Below are 27,262 nucleotides of genomic sequence, written 5' to 3'. Positions count from 1 at the left end.
TTTGTGTTTCTCGCCTCCTTTGTATTTTTGTCGTTTCCTTAAGCTTTTATTGGAAATGTGAATAAGTAAAGAATCACTGGTGTAACTTGCCAAGAAATGCACATTTTATAGTTATAAATCTAATCAGAAATTTTCTTAAAAAGCCCTCAAATATGTATCTAAGAACTAAGAACATCTTAAAGACAGGTTTTTGGTGCTGATACTATTATAGTGAAGAATTAAAAAAATTGAAATTTAAACACAGGTTACTCTTTCCTTACCAGGGAAAGGGAACATTAATACAGGTTTGTGGCTTATCTATTAGAACTTTTCTGGACCCATTTCTAGGCAGCAGCATGAACTCTGGGCTGGATGGTTCCCTCTGTGGATCGGGGAGAAATGCCCTGCCGGGCTTCACGAGGCTCTTGGGTACGTCATGTTTGCCCTTTTTGAGAGTGTCTGTCTTATCTGCAGATTGGCGGTTACTTGGAACTTTACAAAGCGCAGCGTGTTAGAACCTGAGGTCTAGGATGAGCCACGGGAGTGGGTGTACACTAGCAAACAGGACGCCTGGGTAGGTTCTAGAACAGATCGTTTTTAGGGAGTAATCAGACTAGCTCAGTTGAGAGGCATAGTTTACTTCTGCTGGAATTGTCTGTTCAGTGCAGATTAAACTAGCATCTCCTTCTGCACACATCAGTGATTTATAACTCAGGCACCTGACTCGAATGTTTTTTCTTCACATGCTGTTTCTGTAGTGTTGCGTGAGAAACCCTCCAGCTTAATCTAAGTGTTCTTGTACCAGTCTACTCCTTTTTGTCTTGACATAGTAATGGAAGCATTAAATCATATATTACTATTTAAGTGGTCACTGGCAGGATATTGAGATAGTATTGGGATCTACTTTTGAAGTATAATTTAATAGAGGTAAGAAATCTAGAATGGAAAACAGTTGGTGGTGGTTTGTGCTTGCTGCTTATTACATGAGCTGAGCTCCGACCGCACCTGTCGGGCACTGTTCGGGACAGTTAAATACACAGCACATCCTGTCCCAGAGAACTCTTGCTTCAGCATCTTAACCTCAGAGGACTAAGCAGGTTGTGAATTTTTTCCCTCTAAAACAACTGAGAAGAGGGTTTGTCTTTATAAATGTGCCTTTTAAAATAGTTTCTGAACAGGAAGACTGGTACCTTTCCTTTACTTGGCACAAGTTATTAATTCTGCTAATGTTTAAAAATGCTTTAAATGGAGGTTTCTTATTCCATCATCTAAGACAGTTTACCTAGCTTTTAAAGATTTTAAGAGCTGGTATGCAGTGAGTTTTTGACAGGTCTTAGTGACTGACTTCCTCAGTGGTGATGCCAATTCTCTGTGGATATAAAGAGCTGGGTTCATACTTTGAGATCGGGCCAACCTGGGTTTGAGTTACTCTGCACCTGCTATGTGTGACCTTGAGTAAATGACTCAGCCTCTCCACTTCGATTTCTTCTTCTGAAAAATGAGAGTAATCACCTTCAGGACGGTTGTAAGATGTAAAAAGGCATAGTTTAAGCAGAGAACATACAGAGTAAGTACAAATAAATAAAAGCAGCTATTTGATTGTTTAGGGTGGTCTTGGAAGAGGTGCAGAACACTGCTCTATCTTACCAGTAGCGTCGTAGTTCTGGGGGAGTGGGGATGGTGGAAAGACTTTCCAGAAGAGTCCCAGCCCAGGTAAGGCACTCACCCCCCAAGGTAGTTTTAGACACAGGGGAAATGTTTCTAACTTGGAAAGTTCCTCATGAGAGTCTCCTGCTGGGCCCACAGATTCCTTCTGTTCCAGCACATCTCCCCTTTTAACAGGTTGATTTTCAAAAATAACATTTGATTATAAATGTATTTTCTTTGTTGGAAATTTGGTAAATACAGAAAAAAATTAAAAATTCATATTCCTACCTTCAGATATTTGGTTTCCCCCCCTTAAAGTTGAGATCATTTATAATTTTATATGCTTTTTGAAAAACATTTAACAATATTTACTTGGTAGATATCACCAAATTTAATTATAACTACTGTTGGAAATGATAAAATCTTGAGGTGAACATTCTTTATACGTCAGTCTGTCTCTGCTTCCTGATGGTGGAATTACTAAGCAGCCGTGCTGTGGAAAGGTTCACGCCAATCTCTATAGCACAGCCCTACCCACACTGGTCCTTTTGTCTTTCGTGTGCCGTAACCAGTTTGGGTTTAGTCCAACTGTTAGCATTTGTGGTAACGGAATGGCAGCCTTCCACCTTCTACTCTTGGAGGCAACAGCTTTCAGCTCCTGGGGCCTTTGCTTCTTCCTCATCTCCTTGACTGGCAGATCACCCACCCTGCCGTGAAAAGTAAAAATCTAGGTCACGCTTCTTGTATCCTCCTAGGTTTTTGTTTTCTCCCAGTAATGACATTGAGTCTATCTTCAATTTTGGCCACTGTTTCTTGGTTCCTCACTAGCAATGATAAGGTCACTCTGACGTGCCCGCTTTCCCTTCACTGACATGCTGTCAGAGGGGGCGCTCCGTTCGTCCCCTGGGCTTTATCTGTAGGTGTCTTTTAAAGGGGAACAAGTGAGAAACAGTACTTGAGTACTGGTTGGCCCAGATGTGTCTTTGGGGCCACCCTGGGGTATGCTTAGGGACTGCTCTTTTGTAGGGCAAAGGAGCTTCATGGGCCCGTTGAAAATAAGTTGGTCATTTCTAGTGGATTCTCTAAAAGAGCTGAGAAGCCCTGGTTAAAGCTACAGGTACGCACTGCCGCTGGGTGGACACCGCCCCTCACCCACCTGCCCTTCTGTGGGCTTGCTGCGTGATAAGGTGGTAAAGGCTGTTTCTGAAATGCTCCCGTGTGGCTGGAGAAGGCAGTCATAAACTATATGACGTCATTTACCTATTTCCGGGTTTCCTCCCTTCTCAATTAGACGATGTGAGAGAAAAACGTGGCAACAGGGAAGCACTGTCCACATGAAGAAAGAGCCACAATAGGTAGGTCAGTGCTGCAAAAAGGAGACCATTTAATGGGGATGTGGGAGACCTGAGGAAAAAGCAGCATATTTACCTTGCACCAGAAAAAGGTCCATCTCCTTGCAAGAAGTTAGGGTCACTCCTTCTGAGTGTAGAGGGGATGTGATGACTGCCCCCAGGTAGTTGGGTTTCTTTAGCAAACATCAGCTGAGAAGACCTCCTGATGTGTCCCAGGTGAGTCCGCGGGGCAACGGGAGGTAGAGCCCAGCATCCACCAGGTCCTGCCCCTCCGCAGAGCAGGCTCGGTGTCCTAGGAGGCTGGCGGCCCCACTGTGGAGGCCCCGAGTGGAGGGAGAGCTGCTGCCTCTGTCAGGACTGCCAATCTCAGGCTCGGAGGAGGAGGAAGTCGCTGCGGTGGTGCCTGCTGAGCATGCCCGTCAGAGGCCGCAGCACAGTGGGGGCGGCAGACCTGACCTGACTGCCCCTGGTTGTGCGTTCCAAACCCCCAGCCACGTGAACACCTCACCCTGGGCTCTGATCCTCCGCTGCACAGTCCTCCCCAGCGCCCTGAACAGGCTGCATAGGAAACTCCCTTCAGTCCCAGGGACAGACTGGCTCTGAGCTTGGACAGCAGTGTCCAGAGCCAGGGGAGAGAGTGTCCGCCACAGTGGGACCACAGGTGCCCTCCGTTTAATTCCAAGGCAGCATTTCTCAAAATGAGCCGAAGCATTTGTGATGCTTTCGAAAGGAACAGCTATCATTCGTAGTTCTTTATTCTAGATTAGAAAAAAACCCACTAGCAATGTGACTGCTTAGGACAGTGGTTCTCGAAGTACCACAACGTCACCTAGGAAATTAGAAATACTAAAAATACACGTTCTTGAGTCCCAGACCTACTACACCAGAAACTCTGGAATAGGACCCAGCAACTTTTTTTTTTTAAGATTTTTTATTTATTTATTCGACAGAGATAGGGACAGCCAGCGAGAGAGGGAACACAAGCAGGGGGAGTGGGAGAGGAAGAAGCAGGCTCCCAGCGGAGAAGCCTGATGTGGGGCTCGATCCTACAACGCCGGGATCACGCCCTGAGCCGAAGGCAGACGCTTAACCGCTGTGCCACCCAGGCGCCCCAGCCCAGCAACCTTTTAACAGCCTTCCACCACGTGAGGGGATGCTCAGTGCTTAAGCTGATGGGCAGTGATTAGGATAAAGCGAAGGAAATGTGAATCCATCGAAGAGAGACACGGACCTGGTAAAGCCGTGCGCCCTGCTGGGGAGCCGCGCTCTAGAGCTCCACGGCCTCAGAAGGCACATGTGCAGTTAACAGCTCTGGTTTTGCCCAAAGGGAGACAGAGCAAGATAGGGCCCACTAGGAGCTGCGGGCCTCAACGGACCTCTTTCAAAACACATCCACTCCCTACAGCTCCAGCGGAGACAGACACAAATTCTTGCTCTCATGGAATCTGTCACTACAGTTTTTCTTTGGAGACTTGCAGTGGCTTGGGGCCCGCATCCCAGGGGGAAGATGTGAGAGCTGGAGAGGACAGAACAAGCAAGATTAGGACTCCACACATCCAGCACGGAATCGGGCAAAGTCCTCTCCGACGGCTGCCCTGAGTAGGTGGGCCCAGAGGGCGGACCAGGAGCGGCTGGCTTCCGCGGCTGGCGGTAAGAGCCACCGGAGGTGGGTACGAAGCCTTTCAGGCACCAGGTGCTCTGAGCAGCTACTGACATGCATTATCTTAACGGTGTGAGAGAAGCGATTTTCTAATTTACAGATAAAGAAACTGAGGCACAGAGAGGTGAAATCACTTGAGGTCTCAGCAGAGAGGTGACGACAGGTCAGAACGGACACCCCGGCCGCTAGCTCTGCTTGTCACTAGCTCGCACAGCCGTCTAGTTCAGCACACTGCCCTGCCCGCTGGTGAAGGCCTCCAGCCAGCAACTCCGCCACATGTAAATATCTGCGCACCTACGTTACCGCGCCCTGGTCCTTCAGGAGGTGATCTCTTCACAGCCCAGGAGCCTCGTCCACAGGGTTGTCGACCCTCTACCGTGCTGCTCCCTCAGGCAGGCCCTTGGGAAAAGGCTACCTGGCCAAAGTGAGCAATGACAGTTTTTCACACCATCTCAGAGTTGGGGCTTTCAGGGCACAGACTTGTCAACAAAACCCTCTTGGCCCTAACTCCCCAAAGTCAGCCATTCAACACAGCCGGAAACCAGCATGTCGTCCTCCCCTAGGCTAGGGGAGGTCTGTACCGTTCTGGTTTCCTTAGGTGGGGTCTGGCTCACCCTCCGACCACATTTACATTGCTCTTGTCCTTGAGTCCAAGGAGCCAACCAGACAGGAGTGTCCCATTAGGGCCCAGAGAAGTTTCAGGCAAGCCCTCCCAACCCGGGCAGCACAGGTTCAGCGTACAAGACACACGGCAGCCACACAACTCCAGTGGATATTTGCACGGAATAACAAAGGCCCAAGGGGCTTCCAAACCCTAGAAAATCTCTGGCTCTTTCTTGGGGAGGCCTTTTTGGAAGCCAGAGGAAATACATGATTAAAAAGGCAGATACCACAGAAGAACACAGTCTGAATAATGACAGGATTTGGATAGGTCCTCATTCCAGAATGGGACCAACTGCTCACTAATCTATCCACGCTCCGCATTGTCCGAGGTCACAGGGAGACTCGCTGCTGCTCCTGCTGCAGCCTAAGCGGGGACATCCATGATGAGCTGAAGCTGACCAGAGCCCGAAGGCTTCTGTGGGGCGGGTGCTGGCCTCTCTGATCCTGCCTGCCTCCTGGCCCTGCTCAACTTCGTAACAGCACCGTTGCACGTGCACTGCACACCTGATCGGGAAAAGACCCAGGTGTGATGGGCTGGCTCAGTCGGTTGAGCATCTGCCTTCGGCTCAGGTCATGATCCCAGGACCCCTGGGATCAAGTCCCACATCAGGCTCCTTGCTCAGTAGGGAGCTGCTTCTCCCTCTGCCTACCACTCCCCCTGCTTGTGCTCTGACAAATAAAATCTTGGGGGGGAACCCCTGTGTGAAAGGGGTTGGAAAAAAAAAGAGGGTTTCAAAAAAAAATTTTTTTTAAGATTTTATTTATTAGAGCATGAGCAAGAGGGACAAGGCAGAAGGAGAGGGAGAAGTAGGCCCCCACCCCCTATTGAGCAGGGAGCCCAATGTGGGACTTGATCCCAGGACCCTGAGATCATGACCTGAGCTAAAGGCAGACACTTAACTGACTGAGCCACCCAGGCACCCCTCAATTTACTTTTCAATTAAAAAAACCCAGTAAAGACTGCATTGTCATTGCAGGCCTAGTGGGTATGTCCGTCAAAGTAGGTTTTGATGAATATCTGTGGGAACACTGTGAAGGAGATATTTTACTAGAAAGATTTTAAGTACTCTCTCCACCCAACCTGGGGACTCGAACTCCACCCCAAGATCAAGAGCCATAAGGTCTACCAACTGAGCCAGCCAGACGCCCCCAAAGGAAATATAGTTTAAGAATTAAACTCGCAGGGGTGGGGACAGCACTTGGCCGCGTGGTCCAGTTGGTTAAGTGGCCAACTCTTGACTTCAGCTCAGGGTCATGAGATCGAGCTCCGTGTCAGGCTCTGCGCTTGGCAGGGAGTCTGCTTGAAGATTCTCCCTCTGCCCCTCCATGCGTGCACGGGGCTCACTCTCTCTAAAATAAATCTTTTTTAAAAAATTAAACTTGGGCTATTAAGCACACATTAAGCAAAGCACTATAAATTTCCTAAAATATATATGATTTTTCTAATAAAATATGGATGCCATTTAAATTGCAAAGAAGTCTAATTAGAATAAGGTGCTTTCACACATTTACCGCTTCACATATTCTCTATATACCCCCCTGTATCCATTAAACACAGCACTGCAAGTATATAGAGGGACGAGAAGCTCCAAGACGACCGTTGTGCTGCTTTCATGAATCGAAACCCCCGTGGCCCCCATCTCTGAATTAGCCATTGCCTCTTAGAAGAACCCACCATTTCTTTTAAAAACCTATTGAGGAAAACTGGCTAACTTCTCCCTGCCAATCCAGCAATGTTCAAGTGCTTAAAAAAATCCATTTATGACAAGTAAATCTGTTTTTAAGGGCACACAGACATTTAAGCCCTTAAGCCAGAGATGGTAGTGATGGAAGCTTCCAATGTTAAACTACATTCAAGCAAACAAGCTGTGCAACCCTGTCCTGGGGCTCGCTTGCCCAGGGTCCTGCTCTGAGCTCACAGCAGCTCCAGTGCGGCAGGCGGCAGCACGCTGCCTCTGGGGAACCGCGGATGCCCTTCCCAAGGGCCGCAGCAGTCGCCGGCTCCCTCTCTCACCGGACTTGGGATCCGGGCCAAGGTGGCTGTCACTAAACATTCACCCTGCAGAGCTATGCACACCAGCTCCGTGTGGGGGGGAAGGAAACCCGGTGTCAGAGAGGACACTTTTCTCTAAGAACTGTAAGTCACATTCCTGTGGCTCAAGAAGGCCTGTCAAACCAACCAACCAACCAGCCAGCTCTGGGGAGATCATCTTTACTCATTAAAATCTCCCTTTGATAAGAGGCACTATACAAAGTCAAGACCTAATGCCCACACACGCACTGGGTGACCGAGAGACGCAAGCCTGTCTGTCCCAAGGACCACAAGAGCCTCTCCCCTCTGAGGATCAAAGCACCACAAATCCTAAGACCCACAGTCTTCTCGTGGCTGACGCACAGCACCTTCGGTTATTTCAGACCTGCCTCTCAGGCGCCTTCCTGTCTCCTTTTCTGCCTGCGATGGGGAAATCAGGACCACATGGATTGTCCCCAGGGTGGAAGCACCTTGTTCTGGCTCTAAGGTTCTGTCACTCAGAGAGCATACCGGCATAAAACAGTGCAGACCTCCCGGGCAGCTCTGTCCAAGCCTGTTTAGACCAGGGCGGCGTGGGGGGGGGGGGGCTGCGTGCTGCAGGGAACCCTTGCAGCAGAGGGTGGCCTTCCAAGAGGCCAGACTGGCGTGAGAGTTTACACTCTATGAACGTTCAAGGACATCCTTCCAAAAAAGCCAAAGGTGCATCACCCTTGAAAACCAGCCTTTCCAAGAAACCAGAAATCCTTAGGCCATCCTTGAGATCAGGGGGAAAATGCCCCTTGCTAGAGTTTTGGCAGTCAGGGCCAAAGAGCCAACTAGAAGTCGTGATTTACTTCAAAGACTCCACCATCCTCTCCCATCGTCCTTCTGCAGCGTGGAGGTCGCCAGCGAGACACTGGGCACGAGTGGCGGGGGCAAGTGCGGAGGAGGTGGCTGCAGAGGCTGGGAGATCGGCTACAATCTCAAAATTAGGGAAGGTACTAAAACCAGGAGGGCTGTGAAGAACCCCAGGGTGCTGGCATCAGTGTAAACGCAGGGCTTCCAGATACACATACGCTAACCAGACGAACATGCGTACACACGGACACGCACGCGTGTGCACTGATACAGACCTCTCTGCTCGCCGTCTGTTCAGAAGGCCTAGAAAACACCCAAGTAGCAGTGAGTGCTCTGAGTGCCCAGACCTTGGTGGTTTCTTTGGCTTTTTTTTTTTTTTTTTTTTAAGTCATCTTTTATACCCAGCGTGGGGCTCAGACTCACAGCTCCCAGATCAAGTGTCACATGCTCTATGGACTGAGCCCAGCCAGGCGCCCCCCCCCCCACCTTGGTGTTTAGATGCTGTCGTCATTAAACGGGACCAGAGCGCCTTGGAGAAATGGCTGACTCCAGGACTGGGGAAGCGTTGACAAACGTCCTGACAATGCTGTCGTTCTGGCGGCCCCGCCCACAGGCCGGTTTGTAAGTGTGAACCATCTGTATGAGCACCTGCCACAGCTACACTCCAGAAGCCACCAGCCCACTCCTCAGCCAGGCCTGACCGCAGTGCCTCACCTTGACTCCTCGGAGCGCGAGAGCACCTGCCGGAAGTGTCGGGAATCTCTCCTCCTCGGGCTCATTTCTTTGGGTGACAGCGTCTAGTCTGGAGGAGAGGCACCTCCCCTCGCCTGGGTGCCCACACGCCGCACTTCCACACCCTCACTCACCTCTTCCCTCACTTCTTTAGTTACTGCTCGAAAGGACCAAAAATTCATTAGTAGCTGTTTATTGATCAATGGTTTGATATAAAGTTATTTCAGGTCTTCAGAATTTTGCCCAAACAGAAGTCACAAGCATTACAAAGTTTTTTCTTTCTTCCTTAAAAAAAGGGTAGGAGGCAGGTTGGGAGGGAACCAACCTGGCAGTAGTGGCATTTGAGAATAAATTAACAAAAAAAAAATTTAGTATTACCATTTATTGGTGACAAACACTAAGTTTTACTTACATTCCATGGGGAGAAAAAATTCCAGCGTAAACAATGAATCGAAGCGGTACTTAACTCGCAAGGCTACGTTGCTTTTCATCTGGACCATATGCAGGACCTTAACCGCACACACTTCTGTGCACAGTAACACAACATCAAAAGCAACACAGTTTCAGAGATAAACACGGGTCATTCTTTTCAGCCCTACATGGAGATGTAATCAACAGTACCAAGCACTCAAGGAAATCCATCTGCGGGTTTATACGTACTACGTGGAGACCACATCCTGTAGTGTAGTGAAAGCTACGTGTCTTCAAGAGCTGTATGTATATACAATTTTTTTTAATAATCTTTAAAACAAAGATGCAAGTTCATTTGTTTAAGTCCTGTTGCATTAACAAAAATAAAATAGAAAAGGAACCAAATGATCATTAAAGTTTAAAATTCCTAAATTGTCCAATTTATACAACCGTGGGAGACTTCATCGAGGACTCTGAGAAGTCCAGGACGGGTTCAGCTAAACCAGAGGGCACACGAATTTGCATCACTGAGATGGTCCTGGGTTAGTCCAATAAAGTCCAAACGTATAACCACATACACATGGATATGATCTTTGCTGATTAGATTACTGGTGGAGTCAGTCTCAGACAAGTTTCTAAACTGTGCTATGTAACTAGATACAATTGAGAAACTCTCAGATGAAAATTTATATAGTGTCATTTCAATCAAAAGAAAATAATAAAACTAAGAATATGTATCTCTTTTGGGAGAGAAAGCAGTGGTGATGGTGTGGGTGCCACGGGAGGGGGGCCATAGCACGCTAGAACGGTTAGTTGGCGCTGAGTAGGAAGCATTTGATTTTCTCTGGTGCTTTCTGCTCTGGGGCTGGTCGAAGGCCCCTGCTCCCCGGCGTGAGTGTCCAGGGTGTGTCCCAAGGGTTTGAGTAAGCCACTCTGAGAAAGGGTCGTGCTCTGTTTCCAGTTTCCTTCACACAACCCAAACAGCAGCGGCCACAGCTGAGCACCGAGGGGCCCAGGGCCACTTGGCAGGCCCCGCTGTGCCCCCCAGCAGCTGCCTGTGTGTGGGGACAAAACAGCACCCGCGAGTGCAGCCACGGCCGCCTCCTTGTGTTCCCGCTTTCGTCACCACTGCCGCCTCTGGTTCTTTACCCAGCACGTCTCTCAGCCCACTGGAGGTATCAGAAATTCCAAATTCTCAAAGCAGTTTTTCAGTATATATGTTGGGGTTTTACAACGGTTCGTGGCCAGAAAAGGTTCAGCACCTCCCACACCTTCAAGGAAGAAAAAAATGAAAATGATGCCAGTTTTGAAATGTAAGAAAGTTTAACCCATGTTAAAAACGAGAAGAAATCAGCAGACACTAAAGTCCACTAGCACAGGCCCCAGTTTATGACCACTGGGTTCCGGTTTTCTCCGGACAGACCGCCAAGTGAAAAAAGCAATGAGGGGAATGTGTGTGCAGTACGTGAACTCCGGGGGAAAGGAACAATGCAAGAAATACAGGATTATATTTGCATAGAGAAACACACAGGAAAGATACAAAAGAAACTAATAAACACGTGATCTCTGAGTGGGGGCAGGGAGAGTGAGATGGGTGAGGGCTGCGTAGGGGGCAAGACTGACCACCGGGCATCTCTGAAAAATCACTGTGGGGTTTGAACACTGTGAATCTATTACCTATTCAAGTTTTTTTTTTTTTTTTTTTTGAAAAAGTAGAGCTCCGCCCACAACTTGGAAACCTTTCAGGGAAAGGGACAAAAAGTGATAGAGGGGAGTGTCTCTCTACTGAGCTGAGCAGAGGGTTTGAATTTAATGCAAATGAGAAACAGAACTGCCTTTCCCAGTAAATCAGCTCACTCACACAGACATTGGTCCATTTCCTGTTCTTGGCATCTCTGTACTCGGCTGGTCCAACTCAGACAGCAACTTTAAGATGTTCAGTGCAGCCTGGCAGGGAAAAAAAGAAGAGTCAGAGCACGACTGCCACCCGGGGCCACAGCACAAGATGCTGTTTGAACAAGGAGGCGAGGGCCAAAACAGGTAGTCCCACTAAGTCACACTTTCCCTTAATATTTGAACTTTCAGTGTGAAATATAAATTATCTATGTTTACCTCATTGAATCACAACTTCTGTTAATTTTATATTTTCTGCTAATATTTTTAACTTTATGGTACTAGACTACACATTCTGTATCCTGCACGGAAACAAAAACCTGTCGTGCTGCCTTGTTAGAATACATTATCTTTAAAGACGCTAATTTGGCGGATGCATTACATTCCATCAGGTGGGTATCATCCCACAGTTCGCCTAGATTAATCAGTTCCTTTTCTCAGTTTTCTCAGGTTTTTTGTACTTCTTGTTAATGGTAGTTTCGCCTGAACAAAAGACCGAAGTAAGGGGCTTTCTATAGCTGCCCAAACTTGGGCCTGTGGTCTGTTCTGGGAGGACATGAGTGGACACAGCTCGTGGAGATCCAAGTCCACCCCCCAGGTCAGCACAGGGACGGGAAGGAGTGTCAAAGCTGACGAATTCTGATAAACAATGAAAAACCAATCCAATAAACTAAGGAAGAAACCTTCAAAAATAAGAAATCTCTAAAACAACCAAAGTCTACGGGATAACCCTTTTCCTGTCTTCCCAAGGCCAGCAACAGGCAGGAGCCAGGAGCACTGGGGAACGTACCATGTCATGGCAGGACTCCACATCCTTTCCAATGCCGTGGCTGATCAGAGGTGGCTGAGAGGAGCAATTGATAAGAGATACAAATTCGTTCTTGTTGTTTTTGGGGAAGTCTTTGTATTCAACCTGAAGGGAAAAGAAAACTGAGGCCAGGTAGGGAAGCGGCGAATATGCACGGGGCCCAGCAAACAGGGAGAGGACCTCTCTTTCTCCCTGCTCTCAGCCTGACACGGCCCCACCGACTTCTGCTCGGTCAGCAAGACCATCAGAGGGGCTGCTGCTAGGGGCACCGAGGGCTGCAGGCAGCAGACCCAGGCCCCAGCTTCCAAAATCTTCCAGGAACCTAGATGTCTACCCAAAAACCCTCGTCTGGGGGGAGGAGGTACCAAACACCTGGTCTGAAAGAAGCCATGTCCTTTCCTACTAGGCAAAAACACTGAATCTATTCTTGCTGTAACTATCACTAAGATGAGAAGCTTTGTTATTATGGTTAGCTTGGGTTTTTTAAAAGTTTATTAGTGAAGGACGAGGTTATTCTGTTACCATCGAGGCTTGTCCTACACTTCCCGAACTCCCTCCACCCACCTCAGGACCACCGGGTACCACGTGCCCTCCACCCCCTTCCTCCACATAAAGACCTGGATTTAATAAACGAGGTGCAAGGCTCATTTTCTGAGAGAAACCCAAAAAAGATGACTGCACTGAGGTCCAGACCGCGCAGCTCTGGACTAATAGTTACCTGGAATCCCTGGACTCTGGAAAGATAGTCCAACTGCTCAGAGGGTCTTGTGAGAGGTCCATGGGGTACGTGGCCTGAAGAGATGTTATTCTTTAAAATGGTCTCGGCTGTGGGCGAGGTGCCCCCATACAACAATTCACGGGCTATCATGGCAGTTACCGTGGCCTTGGCAGGATTCGGAGCTACCCTGGTGAAATCTTTGGTGTGGTGTCCTTGACTGACTCCTACGGCCTGGGCGACCTCGGGCACCATGGGAAGAATCCCAGCAGGCAGCTGCTGATGACTAAGATAAGGCAGCCTAAACTCATCCTCTTTATTGCCTAGGGAGGGACACGCAGACAGATCAACACGAGGCCACATGCGCTGCTGGGAAAGACATTTTCCAACCCGCTGGCCCTCCCTCGGGGCGCTCGACGGCACGGGGAGGACACAAGCTCAGCACTGCTCGTCATTCCAGGAACCACGCAAAGCCCAGAATCACATTCAGACCAAGACAGTATTAACATCACACTTACTAGTCCCATTTTCATCCCCAGAGCCAGGTTCAAAAAAGGTTACTTTTCTTCCATCCCCTGGTTTTTTTATTGGAGTCTTAAAGAAAAAAAAAAAAAGAAGGCGGCGGCCATGAGCGTAAATCAAACCGTTGCAAATTTAGTTCCTACTCTCTGAAACTATACAAACTCCAACCAGCATTAATCTGTGCTTTGTAACCTTTTGAAATATGAAGAGGTAATCAGCAGAGAAGCCCTAGCCCCACACCGGACCACCCGGCAGCCCCCTGCCCTCCCCCAGAGCTACCCCGCCCCCACGGCCTATCCTTGACCAGGGGAAGCTAACGATGCCCCTGAACCTGGGGCTGAACTCCGCTCGGCACTCACAGGAGGACCGGGGAACGCTTGACCAGAGAGAGCCAGGGATGCTAGACTGGTAGAGCCCAAGGTGGGGCAAGAAGCTTTTAGAAGCTAAAAGACTCTTCTGGAACTAATATCCAATTCAAGAAAAGGTGACTTTCTCAAAGATAACAAACACGGGGGAAACGTTAGGAGAGAACAATTTTGTCAAACGCGGGTCTCCTTTCCGAGAAGGTAAATGTTACGAATCCTCTACCAGATTTTGGAACGAAAAACTCAAAAACCAAGTCCAGGCTCTGTGCCGACGTCTGATCGCCGTCCCGGCCCGCTGCCGGCACGGCTGGCACAGGGAGGGGCTCCATCCCGGGATCGCTCAGGGGCAACAAGCTCAGTCAAGAACTTGCTTGAGGGTACTCTTACCAATCTTGGCAGAACATTTTTATCTAGTGTTCAATTTATAAAGAAAAAAAGAGTCCTGAATCTAAACTACGAGTTCTGTTCCATAAATCACACTCTGTCGGTGTCCCAGAAAACCCAAAGCCTGTTCCCCAACTAGCAGACGCCTGAGGCTGGCGGGCCTCAACTGTGAGAGCACAAGGACAGAACCAGACACGTTCATCTGCAGCCCCGTCGCCCATCCTCCTCCAAGGGGAAAGGAGCGAGCTGCCCTCCAGTAAAGCGTCCCCGACCACAAAGATACGGAAACAAGAACGACTTAACCCAGAGCCACGCTCGGAGCCACGGACATGCAACTCCCCTTCTGACCACATTATAATGCTCCAAACGGATAGGACGCCGCTCAGCAGGGCTGTTCTCCTGCCAGGAGGATGAAGCCTCGCCCTGAAGCTTGGCCCTGCAGGTTGCCAGAGTCCCCTAGATGAGGCGAGGACGTCATCTTGCCATTAGACAGCAAGGACACAGAGCCCCGAGCAGTCACCTTCTCCTCTGATTTGAGGGCTGGTTTGGTGGGCTGAGCCTGTGGGACTTTGAAACCAAGGATCTCCAGCATGTTCTCAGCGGCGTTGCGTTTGGCCACCTTCTTATTGGTGCCTGTTCCTTCTGCGGTATGGTTTCCCACCTTCACCTGCATGAAGACGAAGTCAGGACTCAGAGCAGTGCTCACACCTTTAGAGTAAAGACTGGTCAGGCAGCGGCGTGCGGGCACAGGAACCCAACAGTGGCCAGAAGCTTCCCAGGGGCGCCCGCGGAGGCCGCCACAGATGCGCGGCACCTTGGAGCGCTGCGGTCTGCCGCGACATCACAGAAGCTCAGCAGCACTCTGACAGACCGCCGTGAGGCGTTCTAAAAGCTCCTCGCTTCCTAAGGGGATGCCACCCGACGCGCATCTGTGCTACCGAGCTTCCTCGCGCGCTGCCCGGCCCGGGACCCCAGGAAACCTGCGGGCAGCTGGCAGCGGCACGCGCGCCTCCGGGGCTTTGGCTGTCTCTCTAGACCTACGAGAGGGAGGAAAGGCTGATGCGGACGCGTGGCTGCAAACGAAGCTGGCGAGCGCGCCGGGTCCACAGCAGGGCCCCAGAGCCGCACCAGAAACGGGAGCCTTCGTCCCATCTTTGAAGACGATCCGATTCAACAAAGTCACTCACTGTTCACAAATGAAGTTCTAACATGTCTTTGTGTTTTACTTTCATCTCGTTTACGTAAACAAAAGCACCAAGTGGCTCTCCGACAAACCACGCTCCTCTGCCGACAGCACGCGCGCCTGCCGGCCCGAACTGCGCGGTCGGCGTTTGTGCGCACGGCCCTCACACTGTCGGCGACAGCTACACTGACGTGCCAGACGGAAGGCGACAGCAAAGAACGTTATGTATTTTATATATTATTTGTCAACTGTGTGCTACCCATCCTGTCGGCGACAGTTGTACGGTACCCAACCTGTAGTTTACGTGCGTAACACGTCTACACACACACACACCCCCTTCCCGCCAGCCACTCCCCCTCAGAGAGCTGAATGTCACACATATTCCAGCACACACCACTGCTTACAGTCCTCTTCCAACCAGACCAAAAGCCCCATGTCACAGAACTGAGATTCAAGGAACCCTTCCCCGGCCTGTGAAGAGGGCTCTGGGGGTGAGTCCTGGCCTTGCCATCTACCAGCTTTGATTCTGGCCAAATTACTCTCAGCACGCTGCCATCTTCCTTTGTAGCCCGGAAGGACCATGACCCTTCCTGCCTTCTGACTGGGTAGGGGGAACACACCAGGCTAAGTAATGGTGCTTCCAAAGTCATAAACTGCTACACGAGAGTTAAGTATTGGGTTTTTCATCAGAAAACACCATTAAATTCAAATCACAACGTAGGCTGCCCATATGAGTAACTGTTTCATAAATACAGGGAAACCATTCTGCACTAATCCAAAGTGTAATCCCAATCTACGGAGGACCAACCCTAGACTCCAGATTCTACAGACGGATTAGGAGAAACAGGAACAGATCCTTTGATAGAACCTACAAAATTTACCTTCTGAAAAGAACAATACAAACCTTCAAGGAGATGTAATGATGAGAAATGTTCACCCACAACCCCACTGCCCTAGCACTCATGACCTGGAGCACGCGTCCGCGCTACCTGCGGATTCAGCAGCCCGGGGGATGTGCACACAAGTACACGTTTTAAGGCGTCAAATTACTACAAGCAATATGGTCTTAATACTGCTAATGTCTGACGGCAGGGAGCGGGGCCCACCGGGCCAGGGCACTGGACCTGGTCTCCTCGGGACAGCATGCAGCGCCCGGACCCTGTCTGGCCACGAGGGGGCGTGGTCACAGAAGGGCCGCCCACCGCGCGCGGACCTACCTGCATCACAAACTCTCTGCGCCGCGGGAGGCCTCGCTCTGTGAGCAGCAGGTACTCTGGCTCCTTCTCCTTTTTCGCCTGCTGGATCTGGGCCAGTCTGCTAATCGGGTTCATCCCCTGGCTGCAGTCTGTGCTGCCCTGTAGCTGAGAACGATGAATGCAGAAACCGTGGGCCACGTGAGCCACAGAAAGGACCTCCCCAATTCAGAGATCAGGACACGACACAACCTTACTCTTATGTTGATCTAAGTGCCCAGAATTAATCAGATCTTTCTTAAACCTTCTTAAAATTAAGAGATGCTTAATGATTTCCTAGGACTGCTCTGAGATGACTTTAAAAGGTCTTCATGGCAAACCAATATCAATATCCCACTATGGGCAGGCGAGCAACCCCGAAAGGTCTGCTTTTTAACAATAAATTTCAGCTTGACAATGAAGAGAGAAAAAAATACAGAACACTATTCCTAAAATTCCCCCAAAGTCTGTGTTTTAAAACTGGTCCCCAGATTTCTTAACAAGGACTCAAAATCCAGAAACTATTTTTTAAAAAACCACACACAAAACATAAACCCTCAAGCTGACACCATGTGGAAAGAACCTAAGAATCCCTTGGTTCCTTCCCAGTGGCCACCTTCAGCACCAAGGGACCCGTGGCCCCCGACTCATGTGGGGTGGTTTCTGGGATCTGCTGAGAGCAAAAGGGAGCTGCTGCGGGACAGAGCGCGCTCACCCCGGGCACGGGGTCCTGACAAGGCGGGAAACTGCAGCTAGCCCTCGAACAACAGGGTCTGAACTGTGCAGGTCCACCTAGAAGTGGATTTTTTTGGTAACTACGCTATGGTATATTTTCTCCTCCTTATGACTTCCTTAATAATGTTCACTTTCCTCCAGATTACTGTGCAAATACAGCATTTAATACACGCACATATAACACAATATATAATATATATAACGGATTAATTGACTGTTTATGTTATTGGTAAAGCTTCTGGTCAGCAGTGGGCCATCAGTGGTTAAGTGTTCGGGGAGCCGAAAGTTAAATCCAGGCTTCCCATCGTGGGGTTGGGTTGGGGGTGTCAGCAACCCTAACCCCCGTGCTGTTCAAGGGTCAAAACTGTGTATTGACAATCATAATAGAACAGACTCTAGTATTCCTCAATATGCCCAAATGGACTCCTGTCCCTTCTCTGGGTGGGGGAGCAAGGGGCTAGCATAATTTTTGACAGTCCATTGACATGGCTTAAAAAATTCTAAAGAATAAGGAGATGTTGGGTGAAATGTCTCACTCCTACACCTGCCCCCAGACGTCTTTCCTCCCACAAATCTGCTTCACACTCGCACCAGTGCAGTGGTGAATGAGATGGAGGAAGGACACTTCAGCCATTCTCTCTGCAGAAGGGCGCTGCAGGTGCACACAGCTCTCGTGATCACCCCTCACCCACGATGTGTGCGCACAGCTGCAGGTGCCTCTGCCGATCCCCCTTGGTGTCCACATCATTGCCTAACTGGGGGCTCCAGGGAGGAACTACACAAGGTGGCCCCCACACCAGGCCCGGCAGGTGGCACGTCAGCACCGATCATCCCGTCACTAGGGTCAGCAACCTAGTAAACCTTTTAACGTTCCCTCCACCCCCACCAGTTGTCTACAGGCAATGGAAATACCCTCCTCGATCGAGAAGGTTCTTACCCTGACTATGGATTTTGTTTTCTTTTTGATTCTGGGCTTCACTCGCTCAACTGTAGGCAGGGGTGGTAGCTTCTTCAGCTCCTCGAGGACAGCAATAGCAGCATTTTTCTTTGAGATCTTCTTGCTCTTCCCTTCACCTTCCCCCACAAACTCCCCAACTGACACCCGGGTCACAAAGCTCTTCATATGGGGGGGGCCACTCTCCCGGGCAACCTGTTTCAGAGGGAAAGACTGAGTGAAAGCGTGACAGACACTTACTGCCAGCGGCAGGACACACTGCTTAGCACACGACCTCCCAGGAACCACAGGGAAGAGGGAGGTACGGACAAGACCTGATCAATGCAGGCAGCGTAAAGGTCAGCAAAAGTAAACAGTGATAATCCTGAATGCTCTTCTTCCCTTATTTCTCAGACTTGTTAATGTTCTTGGGTCTGGTCAGTCCCCCACACAGTTAGCATGGAATAAAGAGGGAAACGAGTTCTGCTCCCACCCTCCTAGCAGAACTGCTCCTGTCTCCCCAGGGTCACAGAGCGTCCTGAGTTTGGGTTATCCATAGCAAACAGCAGAAAGGAAGCTGTTCCAGTGAAGTCCAGAAATAATTGCAACACAAAGAGTTCAAGTTTAGTATTTGCTCTGAGCCTCCAGCCAAGCCTGAGCTTATGAAACACTGGTTGCTATGAAGCTATAAGAATGAGAAATTTCTAAGCACTGACAGTGATTTCCAATACACGCTAAGTTAAAAAAAGCAAACTGAAAAAGAGTTTGTACAGTACCCTAACTTTTGTGTTAAAAGAAAGATTTATATATACCCATACATTACACACATGTGTGTGTTTATATACTTATTTTTGCAAAAAGAAACACAGGATGGATAAAGCAGAAACCGAGAGAATTAGTTCCCCACAGCATGTGGGAGGGACTGGGGAGAGCAGGGACAGGATGACACTTCTGAATGTATCTTTTTGTACAGTTTTGACTTCTAGAAGCATTTAGTGTTTTATATATTAAAAATACAGAAAGTCAACAAAGATGGGAGAAAAACACTAAAACAATATGAACAGAAACCTAAGTAAAGTTCTTAATGGATCACACAGAAGGAAAATAAAAATTGAACCCAACTTAGTTTAGCTAAGACACTCTTGAAAAGAACAACTAAGAGGACTCACACTACCAAATTTCAAGACTTCCTATAAAGTTATATCAACGATGTCCTCATGGGATTCTTTAAAGGCAAACAAAGAGATCAATAAATCAGAACAGAATGCAGAAACAGACCTGCACACATTTGGTCTAGTGATTTCTGGCAAACATACCAAAGCACATCAAAAGGCTTTTTTTAATTTTTTTTTTATTTTTATTTATTTATTTTTTAAAGATTTTATTTATTTATTTAACAGAGATAGAGACAGCCAGCGAGAGAGGGAACACAGCAGGGGGAGTGGGAGAGGAAGAAGCAGGCTCATAGTGGAGGAGCCTGATGTGGGGCTCGATCCCATAACGCCGGGATCACGCCCTAAGCTGAAGGCAGACGCTTAACCGCTGTGCCACCCAGGCGCCCCAAAAGGCTTTTTTTTTTTTTTAATCAAGTCTTAAAAAAAAAAAAAAAGCAACTAGATACCTACGTGGAAGAAAAGCTGAACCAGAGTCTCAAACTCCACCACAAACAACAGGTAACTGGAGCCAGAACCCAGACCTAAATGTGAAAGCTAAAACTCTAACGCTCTCAGAAGAACACACAGGAGTGGGGCGCCTGGGTGGCTCAGTTGGTTAAGCCACTGTCTTCAGCTCAGGTCATGATCCTGGAGTCCCAGGATCAAGTCCCGCATCAGGCTCCCTGCTGAGCAGGGAATCTGCTTCCCCCTCTGACCCTCTCCCCTCTTATGCGCTCTCGCAAGCGAGCTCTCTCTCTCTCAGACCCGGAGCATGCAGTTGGCAAAGAGCTCTTGAAAACACAAGGTACCAGCCATAAAGAAAACAAAATTGGAGCTCCTCGAAATTAAAAATTGCTCTCATCAAAAGACAACATGTAGAAAATACAGGGAGTCCACAGAATGGGGGGAGAATATTCGCAATATATGTATCTGAGGGTTTATATCCAGAATACTGAAAGAACCCCTGTAAGTCAACTACCCAATTAAAAAAAAGACTTGAACAGGTACTTTACCAAACAAGATCTCTAAATGGCCAATAAGCATATGAAAAAATGATAACTTGTGATCAAGGAAATGCAAATTGAAACCACAATGAAATACTGCAATATACACAATACCCCAAAATGGCTAAAAGTAAAACAACTGACAGTATCAAGTGTTGACAAGGATGTGGAACAACTGGTCAGAGTATTAGCTAGTACAATCACTTTGGGAAACAGCTTGACATTTTTTTTTTTTTAAGATTTTATTTATTTGAGAGAGAGCGAGAGCGCGCAAGCACACACGCATGTGCAGTGGGGAGAAGCAGAGGGAGACGCAGACTCCCCGCTAAGCAGGGAGCCTGACGTGGGACTTGATCCCACAACCCTGATCATGACCTGAGTGGAAGGCAGACGCTTAACTGACTGAGCCACTCAGGCACCCCCAGCTTGACAATTTTTATTAAACACCTACCCTTGACTTGGCAATTCTGGGTATATGTGTAACACAAGGAGCCTTAGCAGCTTTATTCATAAAAGTTTCCAAAGTGGAAACAACTCACATGTCCATCAACAGGACAATGGATAAAGCACAGCTTCACATTCACACACTGGAATACCACGCAGCACTTAGCTACTGCCGTACAGGATGAGACGTTGAGGATGAGAGACCTGACACCGAACAATCCACATTATATCATTCCATTTACATGAAGTCTAAGAACAAAGAACATGAAGCGATAGTGATTTCAGAAAAGTTTCTTCTGGTCAGGTGTTAGCTTGAAAGGGGCCCAGGCACTGCTGGCGATTTATGGGAACGCTCTAGATCTGGATCTGGGTGGGGAACCACGGGCTTGTACGGGCTGTGCCCTGAAGACATGCACCTTCTCCTGCGCAGGAAGCACATCTCGACAGACGGACAGCAGGAGGTCTAAGCAGGGAATCAGGAACGGAGAGGAAGACCCTTGTGAGGCTAGATTGAAATTAGAGGTATAAACTGATATTTTGAAAATACAGGTATTTTCCAGGGCTTCCTGCCTACAAGGCCTAGAAGCAGTGAGCCTCCTTCCAGCAGCACCAAGCATGCCTGGCGGCCCGGCCCCCACATGCTGCTCTCCGTGCGGGGGATCCGGCTCCTTGCCGCACCGGCTAAGGCCATTTCTGTGAGATTCCCATTTCTCCTGGGGCCAAAACACGAGCAGGGAAAGGTCAAAGGAGGGCTAAACCATCTCCCTGCACGACCTTCCATTTCACTGAAAGAAGTTCACTCAAAAGCTGAAGAGGGGCGGTGAGAAGCGAGCGAGCAGGGTACTGAGCACAGACAGAGGAGGACAAAAAACACCTCACGGCACACAGAGAACCCGGCACTCAAAATGAACCACAGAGCTTCTAGAAGGAAAGAGAAGGAAGGAAGAGAATGACCTCACGGGGGACAAAGGTGTCTTAGGTTACATACAACCACCACGAAACATAAGAGAAAAAGTAGGCTCATTCAACCTCACTAAAAGCCTCTGCTCTCTGGAAGATGCTATGCAAAAAATGAAAAGACAAGCCACACACTGGGAGAAAGTATTTAGAAAATACGTATCTGGTAAAAGCACTGTATTCAGAATATATACATAACCCTCGAAACTCAGTAATAAAACAACCCAGTAACAAAACTGACCGAAGCTGTGAACAGACCGGCGCCCAAGACGCGGCGCGGGGCTGAGGCTGAGGCGGGGCAGGAAAGGCGCTCGGGCGCATGCGCAGGGCATGAGGGGCGGGGGAGGAGGGCCGCCGCAGCGCAGAGCGCGCGACCTCAGTGCTTGAGCTCGAGCCCCAGGTCGGGCTCCCTGCTCAGTGGGGAGTCTGCTTCTCCCTCTGCCCCCCCCCCACTTGTGCGCCCTCTGTCAGATAAAATCTTTTTTTTTTTTTTTAAGATTTTATTTATTTGATAGAGATAGAGACAGCCAGCGAGAGAGGGAACACAAGCAGGGGGAGTGGGAGAGGAAGAAGCAGGCTCATAGCGGAGGAGCCTGATGTGGGGCTCGATCCCAGGACTCCGGGATCACGCCCTGAGCCGAAGGCAGACGCTCAATGACCGCGCCACCCAGGCGCCCCAGATAAATAAAACCTTTATAAAAAAAAAAAAAGACCGGAACTACCGCTCGGGACAACATGGACACCTCAACACTCGCGTGACGTTGAGTTCAAGCAGCCGGACTAAAGGCTATAAACTCTAATTCCATTTCTGTAACGTTCTGAAAAGAGACCGTAGGGGTGGAAATCGGCTCAGTGGTTGCCTGAGGCTGAGGATGGAGGAAAAGGACTGGCTGCAAAGGGCCTCAGGGCAACTTTATGGGGTTAGAGAAGTTTTAGGTCTTGACTGCAGTGGTGGTTCCACAACTGTATACATTCATCAAAACATATCAAATCACAGACCTGGATAGGGTGGATTTTACTTTATATAAGTTATGCCTCAAAAAAAACTACCACCCCCTTCCAAAACCACCCCCACAGGGGGATATCAAAGGACACGGGAGCCAGCTGCATGGCGATCTGAACATCAAAATGAATGACCGCAATAATGAACCATGGCTCTTTTTCTTGCTTTCTTTTTTTTTTTTTTTAATGTAAGCTCTACACCTAATATGGGGCTTGAACTCATGACCCCAAGATCAAGAGTCACACTGCTCCACCGACTACGCCAGCCAGGCGCCCCCCCAGTAACTGACAACAATAATGAAGGGACACTTGGAATAAAAAAGCAGCTGTGGACCTATGCTAAATAAAAATCTGTGTCCGGAGGTGGGGTGTTTCCTGGGGAGGGGCAGCTCGGGAAGGCAGAAAACCCACCACGGCAGTGACTGATGCTGGGGAGAACCATCAGTGACTAGGAGAATCACTGCAGAAACCTCTTAGGGCATAACCTTCACCCATCTCCGTGCAGGGTATGGGTTCATCATACAGAGAAAGAAAGTCTCCTTAAGGTGAAGCTGGTTTACAGACCAAGGAAACCAAGGTCACGGCCACAGGAAAAATGGCCTCATGTGAGGCTCCGAAGAGCCAACACCACTTCTGTGGTGTCCTGAGGGGAAAATGCATGATCTGAAACTAATCATGAGGAAACAATCAGACCAAACTGAGGGCCATTCTACAAAGTACCTTTTAAAAAATGTCAAGAGGCTGCGAACTGTTGACAAAAGGAGAGCGGCTTCTGCGGGTGTGACCCTGTGCTGCCGCCAGAACGATACACACCAGAAAGGACAGGGGAGGGCCGGACGGCAAAATGTGAATCTAGGCTGTACGTTACATAAGAACTGGTGAGGCTCAGCTTCCTGTATTTGATCATTAGATTGTGCTTATTTAAGATCATGTCCTGTCCTTAAACGATACATGCTGAAATATTAGGAATACTGATACTTGCCACTTAGTCTCAAATGACCAAGCAAGAGTAAGAAGAGACAGAAAATAACATGTACGTTCACAGAGAGAAAAAGCAAATGTAAAATGTTAATCACTAAGTACATCCCAGTGAAGGAGAAATTCATGTCCTATTCTTCCAACTTTTCCACAGGTTTTAAATTTTTCAAAATAAAATATTCAAAAAATGGCTAGAAAAACCAAATGAGCCCCAGAACAGCAGTGCTGTGCTCCCCAGGTGAGAACCAGCAGCCCCTCCGAGAGCGGCCTTCACTGCCCCCCAGAGGAAGAGGTCGGCTGGGAGGGCCCAGCTGACTCGGGCCCCCGCACACGGACTGCGGGGCTCCCAGGTGCCCCTCACACACCACCTCCCACCCTGACAGCCTGCTCTCCGAACACTCAGCCCCACCCGGCCTCTCGGATATGATTCCATCACCTACTCACATCAAGAGCCCACAGATCTAAACGTGGAGGCCCACCCACGATGGATTTAGTGCAAGGTCACTTAGAGGTCACAACTGCCTCCCAGTGACTTTATCCGCACCATCACGCTTTTTAACTAAAACTATGTATTTTATCCAGTCAAGCTATATACATTTTTTTCAGAAGAACCATAGGAAAGGCTCCTGCCTTCTCCTATTAAACACTTCTCACCCAGATTTCTATGTGACAGATTTTACTATAAAAAACTCAGTAAAAAAAATAACTGTTCCATTCATTTATTCAACAAACATTTCCTGAGCATCCAGTATGTGCCAGGTGATCTTCCAGGTGCAAGTGACAGAACTGTGGGGGAAAAAATGAAAGCCCTTGTTCCAGCTAATAATGGAAGTAACAGGACCCTTTGACAGATGAGCTATTTAACGTAAGTACTCACATTAACTCAACGCCCCCACCAACGCAGAACTGGAATGTCTTAAATGATTAACTTAAAGATATTCACCCACCAGAGGGCACTCCCAAAACTTCCTTCAGGTGACCAGCTATGTGTTACATATTCCTGAACACAAGCTTGAAACCTAAATCTGAAATCTAAACAAAGGGGAAGTGGGACCGAAGCAATCTGGTCCCCAAATCCGACAGAGCAAAAACAAAATGGTATTCCTTCACTAAGGTTCCAGAAAGCTCTGTGACTCTCAGGCAGGGCAACAACTAGGAGGAACAGGTGGCAAGCTTCACAGCGATCCAGGACCCTGGCGCCAGCAGTCACACCTCTGTAACCCTGAGGTGACACGGGAAACCAGGCACCTCCCACTCCCACAATCTTGGCATCCCTCTAATCTCTAAAAATCCATTTTCATGCGCTACCACTCCCACAGCACGAGGAGAAAAGGAGGACTTCTTCCCCTTCCTGCAACAAGTACCCAGGAAGACCTCGTGGCTTTTCGGAGAACAGCTCCCTAGTTCCCACCCAGCAACTAGCCCTAACTGTCATTCCGTATGTCTCCTGTCTCATGGCCTCCCTCCCCAAATCCCAACAGAGGGAGAAGGGCTGGAAGGGACATAGAGCCAGGTGAGAAGATACAGCCCTAGTCTGTCCAGGGCTCTGCGCTCTGGGAGGAGGGGACAGTATAACCCTGGTCCTACCTGCCAGGGTGGGACAGGGATGCTGTGGGGGGATGCAGGGTGGCTCCACGATGCAAGTGTAACTTCCCAGCCCACCTGTACCCCATGGCAGGCAGGGAAGCAGAGCTGGCCACAGGTCAGAAATCAGCAGCACACAGCTGACGGACTAAGGACTGAACTCAGGAGTCAGCTTAGGGCGCAAGCACATTAAGGGAAGGCATACATTTTATAAAGGTCAGACATGAAGTTTGGGGATCACTTGTAACTGCAAAAATGCTACAAAATTAGTGTTTTACAGGATAATAAGCTTCAGGGGGACTTTTTAACCAACTGAGCCATCCAGGTGCCCCGCACGGGGACTTTTTATTTATTTTTATTTTTTTATAAGATTTTATTTATTTGACAGAGAGAGGCAGTAAGAGAGGGAACACCAGCAGGGGGAGCGGGAGAGGGAGAGGTAGGCTTCCCACTGAGCAGGGAGCCCGATGCGGGGCTTGATCATGGGGATCATGGGATCATGACCTAAGCCGAAGGCAGACGCTTACCAACTGAGCCACCCAGGTGCCCCATTAGGGGGAATTTTTAAAAAAAGAAAACAGGCCAAAAGAAATTTATGGACCACTTAAAATTGTTTTAAGCAAATGCCCCACCTCAAATTACATTTGCCTAAGTAACGAAGTAGAAGCATAAAGCATTCTGAAAGGCTAGTCTTTACAACTCTGAAGTTCTGGGGCGCCTCAGAGGGCGCAGTCTGTTAGGCGTCTGACTTCTTTCTTTTGTCTTTTGGTTTATTTATTTATTTATTTATTTGAGACAGAGAGAGAGAGAGAGAGAGAGAGAGAGATATTAAGAGCACGAGTGGGGGGCAGAGCAGCAGAGGGAGAGGGAGAAGCAGACTCCCCATTGAGCATGGAGACCAATGTGGGGCTCGATGCTAGGATCCCCCGATCAGGACCTGAGCCAAAGGCAGAAGCTTAACCGACTGAGCCACCCAGGTGCCCCTAGGCATTCAACTCTTGATTTCGGCTCAGGTCATGACCTCCGGGCCATGAGATCCAGCTCTACAAGATTCTCTCCCTCTCTCCTTCTCCCTCTGCCCTTCCCCACTCTCACCACACTCTCTCAAAAAAAACAAACAAAAAATCACCTCTGAAAGACCAAAGAATTGATAAAGAAATCTGCACTGTACAGTAAAACACTTGCATAACCAAGTACGGAAACCAAAAGGATTTGCAAAGAATTCTTCAGGTGTCAGACCATTACGGGAAACTTATTAACCTCCCTCACCTGCCCCGTCTATCTGGACTCACTGGGTCTTTGAAGGAAACATGCACAAAATGTACTTTATTTTCCATTTTGAATAACAACCCATTAGTTATGGTTTTTAAGACCATAAAGTCTCCAACAACAAATGAAGTTATCAGAGAGGTGACTTACAGGGCAAATGCGGGGCAAGGACGACACTAAGGTCCTTTTCACTCCACTGTACGATTCCTAGGGACTGTTAAGGAGATTAATGTTTTGGGAGTCACAGAGTCTTTTGAGAGTCTTATGAAAACGATGGACCCTCTTTCCAGAAAAATCATGAGAACACAAACACAATCTTCTTCAAAACCATTCTGGGAGGCTCACAGACCTACCAAGGCCATCCATGGACTGTCTGGAGGGGCATGGCTGCCCCTAAATTAGGAGCCCCAAAGAAGAGAATCGCTATTGCTTTGCTAAATATTAAGTCTGAGTCTTAGACCTGAAGGTTCACAGGTTTGTGATGGTAAGTCCAATGTCATTTAGGAAAAAACTCATTACGATGACGAATGCCAGCAGTATTTCACAGTAGAGTCCCACATGTAAAGCAAGCTTACCTCAAAATTCACAGGCAAGTTTCGTTTAAGTGCAATCTCAAACACTTGACTTATTTCCGATTTATTGAGATTTTCTTCTTCTGATTCTCTTCCATTCACCTGAAGAAAGAGTAATTGTTCAGTAGTTAACGCTTATGAAAAACTGTCAACATCCCAGCTGCGATAAACCGTAAGCACTGAACCTCGGCTTCATGGAGTGAGCACTACCCAG

The 27,262-nt window shown here is 48.5% G+C and overlaps 1 protein-coding gene across 11 annotated transcripts in view; it reads right to left on the bottom strand.

The window, feature by feature from the left end:
- Window positions 1–9,079: 9,079 nt before the first annotated feature.
- Window positions 9,080–27,262, bottom strand: part of STAU1 (staufen double-stranded RNA binding protein 1) — a 53,155-nt gene continuing 34,972 nt past the window's right edge. For 8 of the 11 annotated variants that reach the window (XM_087853515.1, XM_045771514.2, XM_045771519.2 and 5 more), the window contains 9 exons: window positions 27,052–27,150; window positions 18,088–18,318; window positions 16,401–16,544; window positions 14,521–14,667; window positions 13,248–13,323; window positions 12,733–13,052; window positions 11,997–12,119; window positions 11,175–11,260; window positions 9,080–10,584 (listed from right to left, as the gene is read on the bottom strand). In XM_087853515.1, the coding sequence (XP_087709641.1) occupies window positions 10,569–10,584; window positions 11,175–11,260; window positions 11,997–12,119; window positions 12,733–13,052; window positions 13,248–13,323; window positions 14,521–14,667; window positions 16,401–16,544; window positions 18,088–18,318; window positions 27,052–27,150 (1,242 nt within the window). In that variant the 3' untranslated portion in view covers window positions 9,080–10,568. The remainder of the gene's footprint in view (window positions 10,585–11,174; window positions 11,261–11,996; window positions 12,120–12,732; window positions 13,053–13,247; window positions 13,324–14,520; window positions 14,668–16,400; window positions 16,545–18,087; window positions 18,319–27,051; window positions 27,151–27,262) is intronic. The other 3 variants (XM_087853517.1, XM_045771517.2, XM_045771526.2) reach the window with 1 other exon arrangement.

This window comes from Ursus americanus, chromosome 22, assembly GCF_024610735.1.
Source record: "Ursus americanus isolate L20-20 chromosome 22, mUrsAme1.1.p, whole genome shotgun sequence".
Classification (NCBI taxonomy): Eukaryota; Metazoa; Chordata; class Mammalia; order Carnivora; family Ursidae; genus Ursus; species Ursus americanus.
The sequence above is the reverse complement of the archived record's forward strand: the minus strand, read 5'-3'. Positions and strand labels throughout refer to the sequence as shown.